Source organism: Melospiza georgiana, chromosome Z, assembly GCF_028018845.1.
Source record: "Melospiza georgiana isolate bMelGeo1 chromosome Z, bMelGeo1.pri, whole genome shotgun sequence".
Classification (NCBI taxonomy): Eukaryota; Metazoa; Chordata; class Aves; order Passeriformes; family Passerellidae; genus Melospiza; species Melospiza georgiana.
This window is the reverse complement of record NC_080465.1, coordinates 2,105,283-2,127,161: the sequence shown is the minus strand read 5'-3', so window position 1 is coordinate 2,127,161 and position 21,879 is coordinate 2,105,283. Positions and strand designations below refer to the sequence as shown.

At 36.5% G+C, this 21,879-nt stretch overlaps 1 protein-coding gene across 2 annotated transcripts in view; it reads right to left on the bottom strand.

The window, feature by feature from the left end:
• EDIL3 (EGF like repeats and discoidin domains 3) overlaps positions 1-21,879 on the bottom strand; it is a 237,446-nt gene that overhangs the window by 95,193 nt on the left and 120,374 nt on the right. For both annotated transcript variants that reach the window (XM_058044014.1, XM_058044015.1), the window contains one exon: positions 5,412-5,525. In XM_058044014.1, the coding sequence (XP_057899997.1) occupies positions 5,412-5,525 (114 nt within the window). The remainder of the gene's footprint in view (positions 1-5,411; positions 5,526-21,879) is intronic.

The following is a 21,879-nucleotide window of genomic DNA, read 5'->3' as shown; positions in this document are numbered from 1 at the left end:
GCTGGGGCACCCCCTGGCACTCAGGGGGCAGGGACTGCTCTACCACTGACCCTGTCAGTCGTTTGTTTTTGTACTATTGCATTCATATTTTTAATTTTCCTAGTGCAGAACTGTTACTCCTACTCCCATATCTTTGCCTGAGAGCCCCTTAATTTCAAACTTAGAATAATTCAGAGAGAGGGATTTACATTTTCCATTTCAGGGGAGGCTCCTGCCTTCCTTGGCAGACACCTGGCTTTTCAAACCAAGACGTTACTGAAGGTGAACAAAGAATCTCAGGCCTTGAAACCAAGGTTCCCCAGCAGGTAATCTGGAAATAACTCACATATGCAATGGGGTCTTCCTTACCATTCAGTTCTTAGCAGCTTAATTTTAACAGGTCAATTGCATGATCTGACTTCACCACAAAGCCCCTAACCACATTCACTGATTTCAGAAAGTGGTGAAATTCCGATTTCTATCCATATTTTGAAAACAGAGATTTCCTGGAAGGCAAAATTTTTCCCAGCAATTTCCCCAGAAATCACAGCTTTTTCATGTTTCATAAATGGTTTCATTTTGCCTGTGCACTTTTTAAGCCCTTATGCCTGTTTTGAGTAGGGTTTTTCTGAACCTAAGCATGGAGGATTTATCAACCCTGGACCCTGCTGGGCCAGGGCTGGTCAGAGCTTCATCTGTAAGACAGAAATACCCAAAATTCACCCAAGAGTATGAGCATCAAGCTGAGGAGTTCAAAGGACAAGCATCTGAAGCCAAAAATGCCCAACACTCTGCCTTGAGGACACAGAAGTTTAATACAGGTGGCATGAAAAAGGAATAAGGGTCTGTTAGAAAAGATACTGTAAAATAGTTATTTATCCCATACTATAAATCATGTGAGCTGCAGGGTCTTGCCCCAGGTATAATTTTGAGAGAAGGAAAATTCTAAAATCATAATGTATTAGTGTGCTTTGGATGAAGCCATCTAGTCTGGGAGTGTAAAGCTGCATGTAAGCAGAAGTCTTGAACATCTCTTTATGCCTAGATCTGTCATATCTTCAGATAATTTTTTAAGCTAAAAAGACAGGCATTTTCATGTGAATGGAAAGAAAACGCCACTTTGATTTCCACAGAGAGGAAGGCAGGAGGCAACCAAGAGCAAGAGAAACACAACAGTGTACTAAACCATAAAAGCAGAGGAAATCAGTGAAAACAAGGTGGAGGTACACCGCTTAGCAGGATTTCTGACATGCCAGACAAATAAATAAATTGCTGCACTTGCTTTGAATGCAGTTCTCCTACATATGGGCATGTTGAATCCACAGAAAAGGAGGTGAAGGGGCCACAGTATATGTAAAGAAATATTTATAGTGACTATTTTGATCTAGATATTTAAAGAAAGAAACATAGGAAGAATTGCCATATGCTTTAATGGCAGAAACTCCTGGCATTTAGCAAAACAGAGCTCCAAGATGCACAGTGGTGGAATTGTAAGTTGTCCACTGCCAAGATTAAAAACATTAAAATGGAAGGGAACGTGATCAAAAAAGTCACCTGTGCAAATGCTTACATATTTCTGCAATTCTCCACCCACGCTGATAATGGGAGATTTTAACAATACAGATTGGCACTGAGTAATGTAAACATCCTGACCGTGATGAAAGTGCCTGCAAGAGAATGCTGTGATCCACCAAATTAAAAAAAAACAAAACCAAAAAACCCTCCAACCACAGGAGAAACTGTCTTGGAAACAGTATTTTATTTATGGATACTACAAGACTAAGGAAAGTTGTAATGAACATGATCATAATTGATTGAATTCAACACAGGAGCAAGAAATTGCTTCAGAGAGTGGGAGAGCAGAAAGAGATGCAGCTGCATCAAGGAAATTCTGGGGCCTTAGAAATCTGGGAAGTAATATGGAATCAAAATAGGTTAAATTTTACATTCAGAAGATGGGAAAAGGTTCTTGCTTCCCATTCTGTGTTTGCTAAACATCTGCAGGCAGATTCTGTAAATACTAGATGTTTGTTGAAGTGTCTCTTAGCAAGCTGATAAGCTCATTCCAGAATGGCTGAATTTGTTTTCAGGCTGTCAGTGCTCTCACACTCCACTTTACCCTGATTTTGCCTCATCCTCATTTCTGCTTTAAATGAGAAGCAGCTGGTTTAAATACCATTTATGCCTGAATTGCTAAAACCAGCCATAGCTAATAGGAGAGGAAAAGAAAGACAGAGAGAGAGAGAGGGAGAGAAAAGAAAAAGAAAAAGAAAAGAAAAGAAAGAAAAGAAAAGAAAAGAAAAGAAAAGAAAAGAAAAGAAAAGAAAAGAAAAGAAAAGAAAAGAAAAGAAAAGAAAAGAAAAGAAAAGAAAAGAAAAGAAAAGAAAAGAAAAGAAAAGAAAGGAAAAGAAAAGAAAAGAAAAGAAAAGAAAAGAAAAGAAAAGAAAAGAAAAGAAAAGAAAAGAAAAGAAAAGAAAAGAAAAGAAAAGAAAAGGAAAGGAAAAGGAGAAACTGAATATAAACAAGTCTGAATCTCATCCATGCCAGAAACAGACTGAGAGGATGGTCAAGGTGGTCCAAATATGGTTAAAATCTCATTTTAGTGTTCAGTTTCAACCCTTCCCTTCTCAGGCCAGCTGAGACTAGCTGCACTAGTTATTCCAGAGGCTTTTGGGACTGCTCAGAAGGATTTGAGATGGGTGTCACACAAGGATCCCAGGATCTGGGTGCAGCACAACAGTTGTCTCACAACTGAAAAGTGCCACACATGAGATAAAATGGAAGGGAGTTATCTGGGGGATTGGCTAAGAGGAATTAATTGTGGTGAAATCAAATGGTGGAATTAAATAAGAGGGAAAACCTAGGTGGAGGTATAGGAAAAAGAGTCTGGCACAAAGTACAGGAGGCTGATGAGTAACATGATAAATCCTTGTTGCACAGCAGTGATATTTGGGCTATAAAAAACTAGATAAATTATTATAAATGCATCCTGTAAAACAGCTTGTATGATCCAATTTTGCAGGTTTTTTTTAATTCTACATCAAGGATATTTTACATATTCTGTGATGTGACTCAGGAATCTTTGAGCGTTGTGAGGTAATTCTGAGACAGCAGTCAGTAATTTACGTAATTAGCATAACAGTATTTAATTATATGATTACTGTAAATATGTGCAAAACTTTGATGGTGTAATTAGAATGTGTAATAACTACTTGTAATTACATAATTAAGTGTGATGACATAACCAAACTTCTAATGGGGGAAAAAAAAGTATTTTCAATCCCAGCTATAGAAAATGGTATAGTGCAAGTTATAGAGATGGTAAACTATTTATATTTATATTTACATTACTATATATATTTATATTTACATCAGTATGAATTCTTCAAAATAAGACCCAGAAACACAGAGTGTGGATAACACATTTTGCAATAGAGCAGCAGAGTTCTTTCACTATTTCAATAAACTGGAAAGCTTCAATTTTTTTGTACATATATATACTTTCTCTTATATGCTCTCAAAACCACAAATGCATGTTTGTGCTTATAGATACAGACACATAAAACTTAATTCAGTTTAATATAGGAGATATGCAACTTCACACACAAAGTTATTTTTGCATATTGCTACATATACATCTATCTAAAAAAAAGGATATAAAATAACAGATGATGGTTCAGGAAATGCAATGATCACTTAAGTAATAGCTCTGACTACCCCATGCCCAGCAAAACAGGAGATTGAGCTGATGTGATCTATTATCTGAGCAGTGCTCATGATGCAGCCAAAATAGAGAAGGGATAAACTCTGAAGAGATGGGTGAGATTCCTGGTAGAATTCCAAATGGCAATTCAATTGCACCTAATAAGGAAATGCATGAATTGCTTCACCAGCAAATTCTGACAAGCACTTTAATAGCTTTGGTTGGTTTGGTTTTTTTTTTTAATAAATTCTTTCTGGCAGCCACAGAGACCTCAAAGCAAATCTTCATCTTTTATTCCTCTCTAGAACTACATACACATTATGTTGCATGCCTCAAATATTTTTCTGCTGTGTATAAATCTGGGAATTCAGTGAAGCCACTTCAAATAAACATTTGTTGTTATTGGTCCATCCTGTTTCCCATTGTCATTCTCCCCCATACATCCACAATGTAAAGGCAGGAAAAAGAATAATATTTTTCAGCTCTGTTATGTTTTCAGCTTTTGTTATGATATTTGATATTTTTCAGCTTTTGTTATGTTTTCATTTATTTATGATTCAACTTGTAACACCTTTTTTCTTTTTTTTGCTACATGAAGTAGGATTTTGCTTGCACTAGGAGCTCCTTTTCTTCAATGTGGATTAGCCTAGTATTTCAGGTATTCTGTATGTAAAACCCAAACCCAACTAAAGCCAACTCTCAAATATTTTCCTATTTCTTTTTATGGCAAGATACACTGGAACTATATTAGTTTTACCCAAAACACCATAATTTTAACATATTTTGTTTGACTAAAACACCCAGGCTCTCATTTAAAACCCAACAACCTCTAATACCTAAATATTAAGGTACATTGCAATTTGTGCCAAAGCAGTTTATTCTATTTTTGTCATTTTTGGTCTTCAGGATTACCTAGTCTATCATACATGAAGAACTTTAGGAATCAGACCTTTATGGTGCATCCATAGTCAATGCTATTGAAAAAATCATGTGAAGTTTTTCCCAGGACAAATCCATTAATGATTGTTAATTCTATTAATGACTTCCCCACAAAGCAGTGGTTCAGATATCAGGGGCTAGAGACATGTCAGAGCAAATAACAGATATTTTTGCCCCTTCCCTACATTTGTTGATTTCTGCCAAAACATTGCTGAGGACAGGATTTTTGATGAGATGAAACCTCAGCCTGAATAGTATTTTTTGGTTTTTATTCTAAATTACATTATTTTACTTCTTCTTTAACAATAGATACTTATTATACATTTTGAAAATGTGTCCATCATTTCAGATGCTTTACTTGAATGTGTGACAGATTTGCTCTCTGAAATTCCCTCAGTTTTGAAGGGAATAAGTTGGCTATTTTGAGGTTTCTTTATATATATATATATATATATATATATATATATATATATATATATAAAATACTTCTGTAAAGAAGTATTTTCACAGTAAATTAAAGTGTTTTGGTTTTGTTTATTTTCCCCGTAAAAATATAATCTTATATATTATATTATATTACATTACATTATATTATATTATATTATATTATATTATATTATATTATATTATATTATATTATATTATATTATATATATTATATTATATTATATTATATTATATTATATTATATTATATTATATTATATTATATTATATTATATTATATTATATTATATTATATTATATTATATTATAAAAAAAATAATGGTTTTAAACCATGCTGTACTTACTCTGTTGGCAGTTCCTTCCCATAAATTCACCTGGACATTCACAGGAATAGTTGGCCACAAGATCTGTGCAGATTCCACCATTCCTGCAGGGTTCAGCTTCACATTCATTCACATCTGCAGGAAACACACAAAAGGATGCCATGATTAGGAGAGAAATGGTAAAAGCAATATGCACATGTTTAAAAAGAATTTTTAAAAAAGAAGAAAAAACGAGATAGAAGTTTTATTATGTCCTGTAGTACAATATAATTCAAAGTCTTGCTCAATGATTTCCACTGTAACTTCCAGATGATATCAGGGCCAAAAGTTTGGCCTGAAAAAAAATTGAAAAAAAACCAAATTGTAGTAGCTCTAATGGAGCAATCAGTAGAGATTCTTGCAACTTCAAGGAAAGTAGTTACTTCTGTATCAACAGATGCCAGTTAAGGATGCGTCTCAGTTCATCTCAAATTCATTAAACATCTAATTGACAAGGCTGTTTAACCATCTAAAAAAATTCCCTTTCTGTGAATGAGTTAGTGGGCAAATTGAAGGTAATAACTCAATCTAGAAGCCAGCAAATTGCTTTAAATTCAAAAGACAGAAAAGGTGGGTAATCTCACTTGAGTTCCTCTTTTTCAGTGCACTTTGTCAAACTCTGCAAGAATAAAACTCCCCTGTGTTTTTCAATGTAGCAACCTTAGGTGTAATATCAGATTCCTTTTCTCAAGTGTGACATAGAATTTTTCAGTCAACATTAAATAGGCATGGGGATTGTATTGATGCATCATAATTAAAGTTCTCAGTCTCCACATTTATATTTGTTCTGCATGGACTGGAAATGTTGTATAGTTTTTACACACCATTTTAAAAGGACTGCACCTTTGAAGTTAAATATTTTAAAGAGGATACAGGATGTGGTAGATATGGTAGAAAACATGGTAGATAATAGGGGAAATCACTGGGAATTGAAGTCATGCTCCTTGCTGTTGTGTTGAATCTGTTTCTGCCCCCAAAATGCCTTTGTTTGTTTGGTTGGAGTTTTTTTGGATTTTTTTTGTTTGTTTTTTTTTGTTTGTTTGTTTTTGTTTTTTGTTTTTTGTTTTTTTTTTTGCTTTTGCTGGCATCCACTAACTAAAGAAAATGCTACGAAAATGTCTAAATCTTATGCAACACAGCTTTGCTCAGGAGAAGCAGAATTCAGTTCTGTCAACAAAGTTTCTTGAGATTTGGTAGTTTGGGTATGTGACTTCTGTACTTTCAACTTGATTTTTTTTTTCTCTCATTTTCCAGGAATCTGTATTCAAAAAATCAGTGTTTTATACAGTGAATAGGATAATCTTCCCATTTCTGTGAAGAGAAATGCAGATACAGGTTTTCTGTGAAATAGGAAGGTTTTCAGATTTTTATGCTAAAATTAATGGTGGCAATGGATCCCTGGGCCTCTTTTTAACCCCTCATGTTTTTCTATTTCTCGCTTTTAAAGATATTACCTACTGGCAATAATAAAACTTTAGAGTCAGCTGAATTTTTTCTATTAAAGTTGAGCAAGAGGAGTAACAGCTTAGAGTTCAAGAAATAATACCTGCCAAGGGAAATGACCAAAGAGCAGACCTGCTCAGTTCTAAATTAAATTCTTTATATGTATTTATAAAATTTAACAAGGTTCTTCAGCTCCCTATTTGCCTTTTTAAGCAAAGCCCATTAACCTTACATTTTTATCAGGTTATTCATCATTTTAATACAGGCTAACACATTTGTGGGGTAAAAAAAAACAAGGTCACTGTGAACTAAAAAACATTAAGTGAACATATGAACTATCTCCCACTATGCAGGTGGTAATTTATCCTCTTAAAAGCTTTTCTGTGTAAAGACAGTATCTTCTCAAGATTTTTTTTTTCCTATTATTACATTCTTCCTGAAATAGGAGGATAAAATGCACAGCTTTCCAGAATATTCCATATTGTCTGTGTGGTGATGGAGAAATATAAACTGAGCTTGGAGCACCACATCCTTTTAAAACAACCCTCATATTCCATCCTCATGGAGCAATAAGCAAGGATCAGAGCAGAAAGATGGAAGTCGGTAATTATTATCTTTGTTACTTGGTTGCTACAATGATTTTTTTCCAGTAATTTCAGAAACTTGAGTCCCATCAGTTCAAACAAATATGTCATATTTGATGAAAGAATGAGGTAAGGCTGGTCATCGCATCATGCCTGACATGCTCAGTCGAAAAGAAAATCAACTAAACCCTGTTAAAGAATAGAAAAACATTCTTTACCTTGTGTTGAATAATAACTTCTACAGAATTACATATTTTCCCGTTATTATTTAATTTGACTGAACATGCAGAGGAAGAATATTTAATTAAGGATGGTTTCTATGAATTGTGGTGAGTTTATGTTCAAATTCCCAGATGTGCCAATTCTGATAACACACTTTACACCAGCTGGTGTGTTCCTTCCTTCTGGAAAACATAAACTTTGTTATGTTACCATGACAAGAAGTAAATTTCACTAGAAATTTTTAAATACCAGAGTTTCTTGAGAAGTTGCTCCTACAGACAATAAAGACTCATGCAGAAAACTCTCTGTTATCAGATTCTAATTCTTCACCAACCACATAATCTACCTACATAAGAAGGATAAAGGTTTTCTTTTTATGTAAATTAATAATGCACAGTAAAAATCACTGCAGGATGCTCATAATTTTTCAGGTAAGGTTAGGTCTTAGCCTCAAGGCAGATCCTTTTGCTTTGCACCAAATAAAATGCAGGGACCTGGGTGCTGCCAGAGAAATCTGAGTTCCTCACAGAGGGAGGCGGTGGAACTGATAAACACTGAGTGAAAAGGACTCATCAAAAGACAGAGGGAAGGTCTGGATCTCTAGATAGTGTTCAGTTAGATAAAAACCAACAAACAAACAAGCAACACTAAAGGAAATGAAAGAAAACCAAGAGGAACTGCAATACCCAACAAACTGAAGAAAGCAAAGGAGAACAAAAACATCCCCAACCCAAACAAAACGAGACAAAAAAACCCAAACAAAACCACTCCAAAACTCCCAGCCTCAAAAAACCCAAATGCCCAACCCCTCATGATTTCTCTACTGAAGAGGGATTCTGAAATTCAGGATGATGCAGGAACAGGAAAACTGAAGTTTTCTGTAAACAGTTTGTTCCTTGAAAGATATAGCTTGAAGGGCTGAGAGAGTTGATTAGGAAACAAAGCCTATGCTAAGGTTTCTTTTTATGCTGCAGATGATTAAATTTAAATTTCCTATCTCCTAATATCAATCCATAATCACAAAGCTATTAAGCAGACTTCTGTTTGAAGCACAGTTGTGTTGCACCCCAGAACAAAACTAGGAAAGTAGTAGAGAGCTTGGCTATGTCACATAGCGACTTGGAAAACCATCAAGGGGCAGATTTCTGTGGTTTTCTCTTCCTTTGATGGATTTTATATACATATAGATACTTATTTAATCCTCTAATTATTTAATAAAACATTGATAAAACAACTACTTGCAAATGCAATATTATTAAAAATGCCTAGCCCTCATTTTGGGTTTTACCTGTTAAATACAGTCACACATATTTTCCTGAAAAATCACCCCCCATGAAATGGGCATTTAAATTATGCAGCTCTCATAATTAAAAATTTAACTCTTACATAAAGCCCTTTGAGTCCTTCAGGAAGCTACTTGGTACAAACCTGACTTTTTTTTCTGAAGGAGGGACCAATGAGCTCAATTTATCTGCATTTTTTTTTTGGCCAACACACCTTGTGCTTTGCCTGTGAGTTCACACCAGTGTCTTGTTCCTGTCCCCTGCCTGTTTGTTCTTTTCACAGCCCAAATTCCTGGTTCCTGCCACCTGAGCCCTTGTTTCTGGTCCAGCACTGCCTTTTGCCATGCAGGCTTCCTGAAGCTCTCCCCTGCTGACCAGAACATTCCTTCCTTATATTTTGGTTTTGTTCTCATTTTGGCTTCTGGATCACACTCAGGCTGCTCATCTCAGCCTTAAGTCATGTTTTAAAATCAGTCTTCTATCATGATCAAGTGGTTGGCCAATCGCAGAAACAGCATTTTTGTTCAAGAGTCTTCACTGGAAGACAGCATGGCCTTTATTAGGAGAATTGATCCAACAAAATCCATTTATCCTTTATAAATGTTGCAAATATTTTTCTTTCCCATAACAAAGTCAATTTAGGATACCATTTAGTACAATTTAGGAACAAAAAAATGATCTAGCTATATCTGTTTTATAATTGGCTTCTGTGAAGACCCACAGCCATACATTGGATAAAGAGCAACTCCCAATGTGAGTAACTTCACACTCCCTCCTGTGCCCCAGGTTTCAATATTTTCAAAGAAAACCCAAAATATTTCCCTACACATTTGTGCTTCAAAATAAAACTGTTATATAGCTGACAATGTGCTCAAATATCTTTACTTTTGGAAGCTGGTATGACATAATGTGGACAAAAAGATAATATGGAATAATTATCTTAAAGTTTTAATATCTTTATAATTATCTTTCTTTGGGGTTTAAGTTAAGCTATTCTTGTAGTTGCTTGATGGTTCTTTATAGATTTTTAAAATGCATTCTAGGTGTCTTTTCTTTATTGTGTATCGGTCCTGAATGATTAAATTACACACGTCAAAACCATATCACTGAGTTCACAGAAAATGTATGATCTTGCTTGCAGAATTTTGTAGTACCTTGTTATCATTCAAGCTTGATCTTTCAGATATTCAAAGTTTTTATTATTAATTTCCTAATATTATGAAACTCGGCTTATACACTCTTATTTTTTATTTGCACCAAATATTTTATTGCTCAAGGACCAAGTATTTTTAAGAAATACTGAATGGCAGAACTCCATTGAAAAGAATGAAATTATACTGGTTTTATTTGGCAAATAGTCTGGCTCATGAGAAACTGAAATTTAATAAAATTATCTTAACAGTGAGCTACTCAGTGATATGATAAAATTTGAAGGATTGCAGCAATTCACATATGGAAATACACATCTTCTTTAAGAGTAAAATATTTTAGTTAAAATGTTTACCAAAAAAAAACCCCAAATCCAAGCATTCTTCCTCATATTCATACCATTTATAAAAACAAGCCTAAACTGTAAAGATCTCCTAAATTAGATTAACTTGCTGTTTTTGGTTTTTTTTCCCTAGAAAGCTAATAAATAAATAAGTAAATAAATGTGTCTAAACAGAATGAAAATGCATCAGAAAAAGCACAGGTGGATGACCTTCAATTTTTGGCTAAAGATATGGAATGTATATATAATTGTCACAATAATAATTTATCTTAATAATCTTAATTAGAGGTTTAAGAAGGTCTCTAACATGTTCCAAATGAATGTTTGTTTGTAATTTACATAAACAGATAAACTGTAGCTTCAGCTATAACTGATCCTTGACTTAATTAGGATTATGCAAAAACAAGCACTAGCACGTGTTTGGCTCAACACTGGTGTGAAACTTTTACAAATAATGTGGCATATTCCTGTGAAATACAGGAATTTAGTATATACTATATATTAAATATCCGAATTGGATGTGTTAACATTCCACGCAGGACCGGCATCTGGTACAATTCAGAGGTTTCCTTTGCTTTTTCAAAGCCAGTTTCCTGACCACAGAAGGCTCTGAAAACACTGTGCCAAAAGAACCTGCAGGAAACTTGAAGTGCTATGTGCCATGCTGAAGGGATTCACTATTCAGATATCCTTCTTTTGCGATCTTCAAAAAGAGAGAAAAACTGCTTTACACTGGAGACAAAAAAGTACAGACCTCTTGCTCTTCCACACTTAGAGGTTAAGCATTGTATTGCCCCTGATCTCATAATTCCATATAAAGCTTTTTCCTCCTCCTGTATTTTTACAGGAGGAGGAAAATGTAATTATTCTGTAATTATTCCTGTAATTATTACTGTAATTATTCCATATTATCTTTTCGTCCACACTATGTCACACCAGCTTCCAAAAGCAAAGACACTTGAGCACATTGTCAGCTATATAACAGTTTTATTTTGAAACACAACTGTTTTGGGAAGTATTTTGGGTTTTCTTTAAAAATATTGAAACCTGGGATAATCCACCACAGGGCTGTCTGTCAGGATTCTTCCTGAAACATTCACTACAAATATTTTTGTATTTTATATTATATTGTCCTGGAGCTCCTGCCTAGAATTCCTTCAGAAACTGCTTCTCCAACCATTCTCACATTCTTTTTTCAAAGCAATTTTATCTCTTCTTGGGCACACATTTTTAAACATACTTCTCTAACTAGACTTCTTAAAAAATAAAAGAAGATATTTCATGCCACCTGTTAACAATTCAGTGTTGTTTCCCTTCCTATTGGGTCTAAAATATATCTAGGTCAAGTAGTTTCAGGAAAATTGGAATATATAGTTAGATCCTCTTCATTTTGATTTGTAAAAATCCAGGCTCTGAGAAAATAAAAAGGAAAGACTATCTTTATTTTAATTTATACCTTCTTAAATTGCATATGGGAAGTAAAATCCTTAATTTAGACAAACTAGCATTTTTTAGGATGACTAATTTCTTTCTCCACCATTTAATTTTTCATCTTTTCCACCTGCCATTTACACTTCTGTTCAATATTATAGTTACAGATATTGTGTCATAGTAGCAGTGAAATTAATAGGGGCATGTATTTAGAAGTCCAGTTTAAAATCAATTTATTGTCTATAGCATTTTCCTATCGTTCTTTGCATTACATTGTTGCACTTACCTATGCTACCCTTACTTAAAAAAAATTCAAAATTAAATTTAAAGTTTTGAAGTGATTTCATTTCCATACAATAATATAACTATAATCACAGGTTTCAGAATGCTAGGATTAAATGTAAAACTACTGGAAAAACAATAATTTAAAAAATAATAAAGGAAAAGACATTCTAGAATACATTTCTACTTTAAATTGTCTACTTCAAAGGGTTTAAAATCAGACAGGGCTCTACAAGAAATGTTGCCACAGTAGTGATATATCTCATGCTGTTGACAAGATTTTTTTTTTTTTGTATTTTTACATAATTTTTCATCCCTGTTTCAATTTTGAGAACTCTCATAAAATAGACCATGCAGTGAAATTATACTCAGCATAGGTACCTACTCTCTATTATGCAAAATACTTATCTTTTCCTTATAGCCACTGAAAAGTTATTACAATGTTCTCTGTGGAGTCATACTTCCAACACGGGACTAGTCAGTATTTCCTGATCTTCTATTTACCTGTTTAAATGCCTATTTAATGGCTTTTCATCTGAGTTAATTTTAACCTAATGAATTTTTGCAATAGCCTAGCCAGGATGTTCCTTATTAGTTTTAAAGGAGTTGGTACTTTAAAAGTTTTAATATGTATTGAAGCAGATTTTTCATTTTTAATTACTTTTAATGAATACTGGCATGAAAACCTTCGTCCCATTAAGTAACTTACCATTTAATTTTACACTGTAGAAGTACATCTTCAGGGCAACTATTCCTGGCGTTTCCAATGAACCTTATTAAAATAATTGGCTATTTATATAACAAGCATTTGACAAATCATTTAAACTGTAGTTGAGGAAAAAAAAAATCTTATTAAAAAGGGATTCAACTGGTGAATCATTTTTCATTACAAGCAATGCTCCAAAAATCTCAGCTTCTGGAATAAGTTAAATTATGGAGCATTGGAGCAACTGAATGATTTGCTAGAGGAGTGTAGGTGGTCACGTGGCAATAAGTCCAATTATTTTCACAATTAGTTTGACCCTAAATCAGTAAATTAGCATTATTTCCCTTCATACATCCCAGAAAAGTTGTATCCCTTAAAGATGCAGTTGTTTATGCATTTCAGAATAGAGTGAGGGTAGGGTTGCATTGTTTTTAAGTGAGCATGGCTATGGCACAGGTTTTTAAAAATGTCACTAGACAAACAAGTCCAGGAAGATACAAAGATGGATGTTCTAAAATGACAAAACCGAATAATTATGTTGGTTTTTTTTTTTCACGTGTCTTTATTTGATATACACAGGGTGAAGTGTACTCATTTATGGCCAATGTGTATAAATCTATTTAAACAATCAAAAATATTTGTTTCAGGCACTTGCATAAGTGCACATATATGTGCTACATAGAGGGTAACTTCAACTCTTTGCTGGTGGTTTTCAAATTCAGACCCCTAGCTGATCAGAAATACATTTATGTTTTACTGTTAATGGATCTTGTATTTAATTTACAGCTGCAGGTTGGTGAATGTCACCAAGGAGGGAAACACTCATCACCAATTCTGCCTTTTGGGCTGGGGTGATTTCCTTGTCCCCTCTGCAGAGGTGAAAAGGAAAACCCCAAGAGCTCATCTCCCTCCCCACAGAAGATGCAGCAGCTCCACCACATCAGCAAAGACTGCCTGGTTCAGAAAGAAAAAATATTGTCTTCCAGTGTGCACATAAAATCTGCATCATAACCTAATGGTATGGGTGCCACAATTCCTGTAAAAATCTCTACTTTTGGTGAGAAATGGGAGGAGGTTCAATGCTCTCATGAGCATTGACATAAAGAAGTCAGAAATCAGCGTTTTAAACTCCTAATTTTACATTAGGGCGAAGGCTCTCCTCGCCTTGCACTCTTCCTAATTTTGGTGTATGTCTTCTGCAGAATTATTCTGAAGCTCCCTTAAATATGTAGTGACAAAGAAATTGGAGAGGGTGAGAAGGGAGCAGATTAATTTCTCTTTAACAGTGACAACTGCTGGTATGGAAAAGAATGTTGCTTTTAAGTAAACTGCAAAAACTGCAAGACTGTATGCATAAACAGCTCTGCTAGGTACATGAAAGGATCACACACAATAAATACATTTTCAGAGCCAGATGCCACCTGACTGACTTGTGGGGAGGGCAAAATAAGATCTGACAAGATTACAAAGGATACCTATTATTTGGAGGTAAGTAACATTTTAAATACTCTTTATGGTGCAGTGCCTACACATCTGCACCAGAGAACATCAATTCACTGTTAATGTTGTGTTGTAACAGGGCAATTCCTGAATATAATTCCTGAATTGAATTCATTGCAAATGTACAGCTGGTGGTTTCTTTAAAAAAAAATACTTTTTAGAAAATCCCAGAATGGTTTGGGTTGGAAGGGGCCTTAAAGATACATAATCCAACCACCTTCCACTATTCCAGGTTGCTCCAAGCCCTGCCCAGCCCAGCCTTGCACACTTCCAGGGATCCAGGGGCAGCCACAATTAATGCCATTCATGCCCCTCTGCATGGTCCCATTTCCTCACCTCCCTAGCAGCTAGCACTGGCCACACTCTGTGTCTTGATCCCACTGAAAATCCCTGAGTGCAGTTAATTTGTGCACTTCCAGAGCATCCCGGCGAGCTGATTCGAACACAAGTCTGATGGGGATGAATTTTCAGTGGAGGTGGGCATCATTACTTTTTGGCAGAATCAGACAATCCCACCAGAGGACCAAACAAATCTCAAGCCAAAGCACAACAGACAGAAAGCCACGTGTGTCTCATGGCATCAGACGCTTAGCACATGATGAGAAAAGGAAGACAAACAGGGTTCATGAATAGTTTTCAGTGTACTTTGAGAAAAGCAAAGTATGCCTGCGTCTGTAAGAAGCTTGGCCTTACAGAATTTTGTGTGCAGTTTCAGAGCTGAGAACACATCTGCACATGCCCACATAGGTCTCAGGCCTGTTTTCTCTGTACAAATTCTAGAATGTCTGGGTGGACTGAATTTCCTTTTGCCTACTGGAATGGTTTAAGTAAATTCCCAGTATGTCAAATCCCAGGAACTTCAGATTGCTGGGCTATTTTCTTTTAGATTATTTTAATCTCACAGGGATCCAGATCTTGTGCTCTCAGCCTGCTGTCACACAAAGCAAAACATGATAAGTAGAGATGATAAAGAGATTTTCTTTAAAAATACACTCCTGACTCAAACTACAAGTCTTAGCCAGGTGATCTACAGAAATAATTGTATGTCACTTAAGAGTAAGTGCAGAATAAATGCAAACTACATCAAAAATCCTAGGTATTCATATGAAAATGTGACAGCACCGTAGGTTTTGCTTGAGATATTTTATGAATACAAAGGGATTAATTTGTGATGCAGACTGGTTTCTTCCATTACACCATTTTATCATTATACTGAGCTTCAAGCACAAATACTGATTTTTGAAATTTTTCTTGCACAGGCAATGAGTCTGATGCAATATTCTTCTCTCCGTCTGTACAACGCTTTTTCTCAAAAGTGTATCCACATGAAAAAATACTGCTTATAATTTCTAAAGAGTAGCTAGACTACTGAATGTACTCCTGGATCTTCCTTCTAAGTTCTTTGACTTCAAACTTCTCACTGTAGTATAAAATCTGTAGGATCTGTAGTATAAAACAAGCCCTCATAACTGAATTTGTTCTCCTTCTTTCATTTTTCAGAAAAAATTTCCATGTGAATTGTTCAATTTCCAAACAATAAAGCCACTCATAAAATTTTCAGCTAGTTCAATGAGCAGTACCAATATTTTTTATACTAACACGGAGCTGCAAACCCATATGCCAGCATGAGTTCCAAACACAAATACAATATTTTAATTCTGAATCCCTGACACACCTACACATACAGATGGCGGAGCACAGTAGCTTTTACAGGACCAAAACAACAAAACCAAGAAAACTATCTGAATTACAAAATTTGTCTTTTTTTTTTTTTTTTTTCCTAACAACTGCTCCCAGACCAAATCCCTGTGTGACAAAATTCTAATTGATAAACACTCTCTCATTAAACAATCAGATTTAATTTCAAAATTTCATTTATTTCTTTATCTTCCTCACAGGAGTGTGCTGGTGTGTCTGTGAGAAAGTTGCTGGTGCAACAAAGACCGAACACAGTTATTCTTTTAAAGCTTCAGGTGGCTTTGTTGACCCTGAACCATCATAGTGGCTGTAATATGGGTTGCTGTGTCTCCCTAAATGGGCACAAAAAGTGGGAAAAAAAGAGGAAAATAGATGCTTTGTCCATCCAAAATTATCATGTGCTCTTCCTCTAACCATACACCTCTCTACTGTGGTTCACCAACTCTTCCCTGGGACTCAGTGCAACCTCACTATTGTAATAGTTTATTACAATATTTCTGTTATAAAAATAGGAATGTATGATGTAGACATTACAATGAGATAATTATTCACAAATTTAGAGTGGACTCCCTCCTTTCATTCAGTACTTTTTATTTTTAATTCAAATATAAAGAGAAACTTGTATGTATAAAACATCTCCATATGCTATATTTTTAATGCAGAACATGAACAAATTTAATCTCTTTGCAATCAAACAGCAATTCCTGTATTTTTGGAACATTAATTTCTTGCCACCATAAAAAAAAAAAAAAAAAAAACCAAAAAAACAAACAAACAAAAAAAAAACCAAAAAAAACCCAAAAACCAAAACAAACTACTCCTTAAGAAAGACACTAATTAGGGGAAGACAGATTTACCTGCCTACAAAAAAAGTTTACAATGGCTATTGACAGCCTAAATGACTTTTACACCATAGAAACACACATCTTCTTAAAAGCACCATTCATTATGTAATTCAGTCAGTGCCTGGGCTGGAAGGAGCCCAACCCCTCACTTTAATATTGCCATAAAACCCCAAAGCAATCAGGAAGATCTATTTCCCCCCTCTGTGGCACCTTATGAAAGAAACTCAGCAATTACCAAGGCCTGCTTAAGAAAAGCCTCAGCCCCATACCCAGTTCTGGTTGAAACAGAAGAAAATCAGAAAGAAAAATCAAAAGAAAATAAAAATGAAAATCCGAAGAAAACATAACAACAAAATGCTGCCTAAAGAATACAGAATGTCAAGAACTTGTGACAAATAAACCTTACAGCTTTCTCTTTACTATAAGTCACTACTGCTGTAAAATACACTGCTGAACAAAGAAGGTTTTGAGAAAGCCATTGAGAGACAATTTAAAAGTGCAAGAAAAACCAACACACTGCACAGAAAAGGCAACAATTTTAACTGGCTGCACAGGAGAAGTAAGAGGGCACATAACAAACGTCTGCAAAATAACAAGTGGTGTACACAAGGCATTCAAAATCTGCTTTTCTCCCAGTATTGTAATAGACAAAGGATGAAACATTTAAAAGATGCTGAAAGACAGCAGGTTGGAAATTGAAAAGGGTTTTTTTTCAGTATACAGCAAAATTAGACTTTGAATCTCAACGCTATGTATGGGGAAATTGTTAAGATCAGTAACTCAACAAGGATAAAAAAGCTATTTGAATTGTGTATGGATAAAAAGAATAAACAATGCTATACAAGCAAATTCAAAGAAGACTGAAACAAAATTGGTTGGGATATTATACTTCCTACCTGGGACTTTAAGGCAATTTCTGGCTCTTACTGAATCAAATAAAATCTTCAAGGAAGGGGCAAGCCTCAGCTCCGGTACCTACTGCTTTAACCACAAAATTTATTTGGACTTCAAGGAAAACAAACACCTCCTTCCAATTGCCCCAGAATTGGTGTCACTCTTGTCCAATCTCATCACACGTTTGTTGTAAGAGGATCCATCAGCAAAACATCCTCCACTTTCAGCTGAAAAACCTGTCATTTTTCCCCTCGTTAGAGAATTTCCTTTTTCCAGGCAGTCAGTCCCCACACAAGTTTCCCTGGACTTGTGTGAATGGGACAAAGCCACCAGGGACTCCCACACGTGTTGGTTCTGCCATTTCCTTCAGACCCCTGACACGGCTTCAATTCTGGGGACATTTTACTGACTTTTCTTCCAATAGCCTTCAGTGGCTGTTTGTTTTTATATTCTTTACCGGTGATCTCTCTCAGATGTCTTTCAGATTACCTACTTTCTTTCGTATTTTGAGTTAAATTCTGGAAGTTTCACAAACTAATAATGATACATGCTTCCTCCTTCCTTTCCTGTCCAAGCTACTGGTAAAACACAGGGAAGAGTTTTCAAATTTCAGCTCTACAATGCTCAGAGGCACAAGGATATACTTACACATAAAACTGGCTACTGTACGGTGGAGTTTATTACTGTCCCAGTTAGTATTTTTTTGGCAGTATAATTTGTTTAAGCTATTCACAGAGTTAATTTTGATGAATATTAAACCCTCCCTCCCCCACAGAATAAAAAGGAATGTGTTAAAGTTTAGAACAGCCCAAACAGATATTTTTCTCCAAAGGAGGGACCATATTTTATGTGTGTCAGGAGGGGCACGGGATGAAAATCTGGTGTGGTGCAACTGCATGCACACTGGTGCATTAAATTTGCCCACTTGGCTCTTGGCATGGCTGGCTTGGATCAACCTGCATCTGTGCAAGAGAACAATGGGTTTTAGTCTTCAAAACAGGGCAGCTGCATGGAAGCCATCTGTGGGGAATGGTTTCTGGAGTGCCCTGCCACCCAACTGCAGCCAGGAGTGGTTTAACAAGAGCACTCATTCCTTTTAAATAAAATCTGTGACACATTCTGCACACTCATCACAGTAACTCCTTCCTGGCAGCTGTAAAAGCCACTGTGATTCTGCCCCTGGGATGGGGTAACATTGGATGCACGGAAAGACTGGGGAATGAGCGGCTGGGAAGCAGTGCCAGGGAAAGGGACTGGGGCTCCTGGCTGTGGGAAATAGTAAAGGTAAGATGATTTCCAGAAAGCTGTAAAAGCAGGCTTTTTTTTAAAAACAGAAAGAACAGAAAACTCAGAGCTAGCTGCAGCTGCGACATCTGCAAGTAGAAAAGGTTACAATAGTACAGCAAGCAAGCACATTAAACAATAGCTTGAATTTGAGACTGAGCCAAGATAGACCTTAGGACTGCAGAAAAATATGAAACAAGATATTCTATGTCTAACAAGATAGTAGAAAGTTTTAAGCTTAATAATGGAGTATTGTGTAACGCTGATACAAAGAAGACAAGCAAGCATTGTGTGAAGCAGGTGTAAATGTGCTTTCAGTGATTGGCTAGAAAAATTGTCTGTAAGCTTTAGCAATGTGCTATTGGCTGGAATGTTTTTAAAACGCTGTGCAGCAAAGAAGTCTTCGGCTGTTGCTGGCTGCTGTCTCAGCCATGTAATGAGGCTGATACTGCAATAAAATCTCAAGGAATGTACCCTAGCAGTCTCATCCTGTTTGTGAAAACACCCTCCAATCAAAAAGGGCAGTGGCAGAGTGTCCTGGAGCCAGCAGGGACACCAGGCCCAGCATGGCCGGCCGGGCCAGGCAGGGATTGTCCTGCTCTGCTCTGGGCCGGGCCGGCCTCACCTGGAATATTGGTGCAGTTCTGGCATCACAACATAAAAAAAGATGTTAAAGTGTCAGAGTGTGCAGAGAAGGCCGTGGGGATGGTGAACGGTGTGGAGGGGCCGTGTGAGGAGCGCTGAGGGCACTTGGTGCGCTCAGGTGGAGAAGGGAGGCTGAGGGCAGAGCCATCACAGCTACAGCTCCCCGTGAGAGGGAGAGGAAGGGCAGCTCTGATCATCTCCAATCCCTGATCTCTGCTCCCTGGGACACTGGCAGCACCTGAGGGAAGGGCTGGAGCTGGGCCAGGGATTTGGGATGGAGCCCAGGGAAAGGTTCTTCCCCAGAGGGTGCCGGGCACTGCCCAGGCTCCCCAGAGAATGGCTCCCCAAGGCTGCCAGAGCTCCAGGAGAGTTTGGGAAACACTCCAGGGATGCCCACGGTGGAATTTTGTGTGTCTGTGCAGGGACAAGGTTTTGACTTGTTAATTATCATGGGTCCCTTGAAGCTCAGGAGATTCCTTCACTGCATACTGAATTTTGCTGGTAGATATTATGCATCAGGTCAACTGGCCAGAAATGTGTGGCCACTGGCCTTTCCAGCTGTGGCATCACGGGAAAAAGGCTCTGTCCAGTGGATAGCTGGCATGATGGCTCAAGGTGGAATGGAAATCTGCCACAGGGCCTGTGCAGTTTTTCCCAACACATTTGTGCAGCACATGTGGGTATCACAGGCCATCCACGATGTGGAAGAAGAAAGCAGAGAACTCAGAAAAACCCTGAGAAGGGCTTGCTTACATTATTAAGTGTGTTTGATTAATAACCTTTATTCTTGGAGTGCAAGGATTTTAGTTATGTCTGGTGGAGTTAATGATCCTCAGAATATAAACCCACATGCAAATCAAACCCTTAAATCTGAACTCTTTGTTGCTTCAAACATGAATTTTCCTGGTTGGATCTCTCTTCTTTCAGCTACTTGAGGGGCAGGCTGTAACACATATCACGTCTAATGTCTCAAATCCCTACATTTTCCAGTATGCAGTCGCTAGCTGATAATCATAATAGTGCATGCTCTATATATCTTTCAACTGCCATTTATTTGTGTTGTGAGGGTTTTCTTTCTCTTACTTTCTTTTGTATATGTTTGTATGGGGGTTTTTTGTGGTAGTTTTTTTTTGGGGGGGGGGTTTTGGCTTTTGTTTGGTTTGGGGTTTTTTGGGTTTTTTGTCGAGTTTTTTTATGTTTTTGTTGTTGTTGTTGCTGTTTTTAATTTCCATTTGGTTTGAATTTTTTTTGGGGGGGGTTTGTTTTCTGGTTTTTTGTTTTATTGATTTGTTTGGGGGGTTTTTTGTTGGGGTTTTTTTCTTTTTTTTCTGTATTCTGTTTGTTTATTTTGTTCTGGTTTGGTCTTCTTTGTGTGAAAAAGCTGTCCATTTCAGTTTTGGGGATATTTCCACGGATTCTGACTTGTTCTAGGCTGTTTTAATATAGAATCACAAACTGGCTTGGGCTTTAAGGGACTTTAAAGATCACCAAGTTCCAGCTCCCCAGCCGTGGGTCTTCTCCAGCTCTCCTGGAGCCCCTTTAGGGCCTGGAAGGGGCTCTGATCTTTCCCTGGAGCCTTCTCTTCAACCCCAGCTCTCCCAGTCTTGTTTCAGAAGAGCCCTCGACATAAATCTTAATTCCAATCAGAGAAGTAAATGCTTTTTAAATAATAGAAGAATATTTTAAAAATGGGTTTGCTGTGATGTCAGCACAAAATCCAGTCCAGGCCTCTACCTGAGGCAGACTTTCCTGGTTTTGGTTACTTTATGGGCTTTGACATGGGAAACGCTATCTTTTTTTTTTTTTGTTTTTTCCTTTGCCACTGGGTAACCAGAATCTTTTCAGGCAACCACAGCAAATTAATATCAGTTTTACAATAAATCAAGAATACACAGTCAGTAAAATTTCTAATGATCTCTTTTATAGTTTACATATTAATTATTTACATGGGCAAAAGGTCAACAAATCTCAGAAATACTGACAGGGTGTTTTTTTGATGTGAATGATAAAATACCAGCTTTGAGAATGTATCTTGACTGCAAAATCAATCACCTGGCTTAATTGATTTGGCAACAGAATATTAGACATGAAAGAAATCCAAGATAAAAAGCTTTGTACAAGAGAACCACAACGTGGCTTTT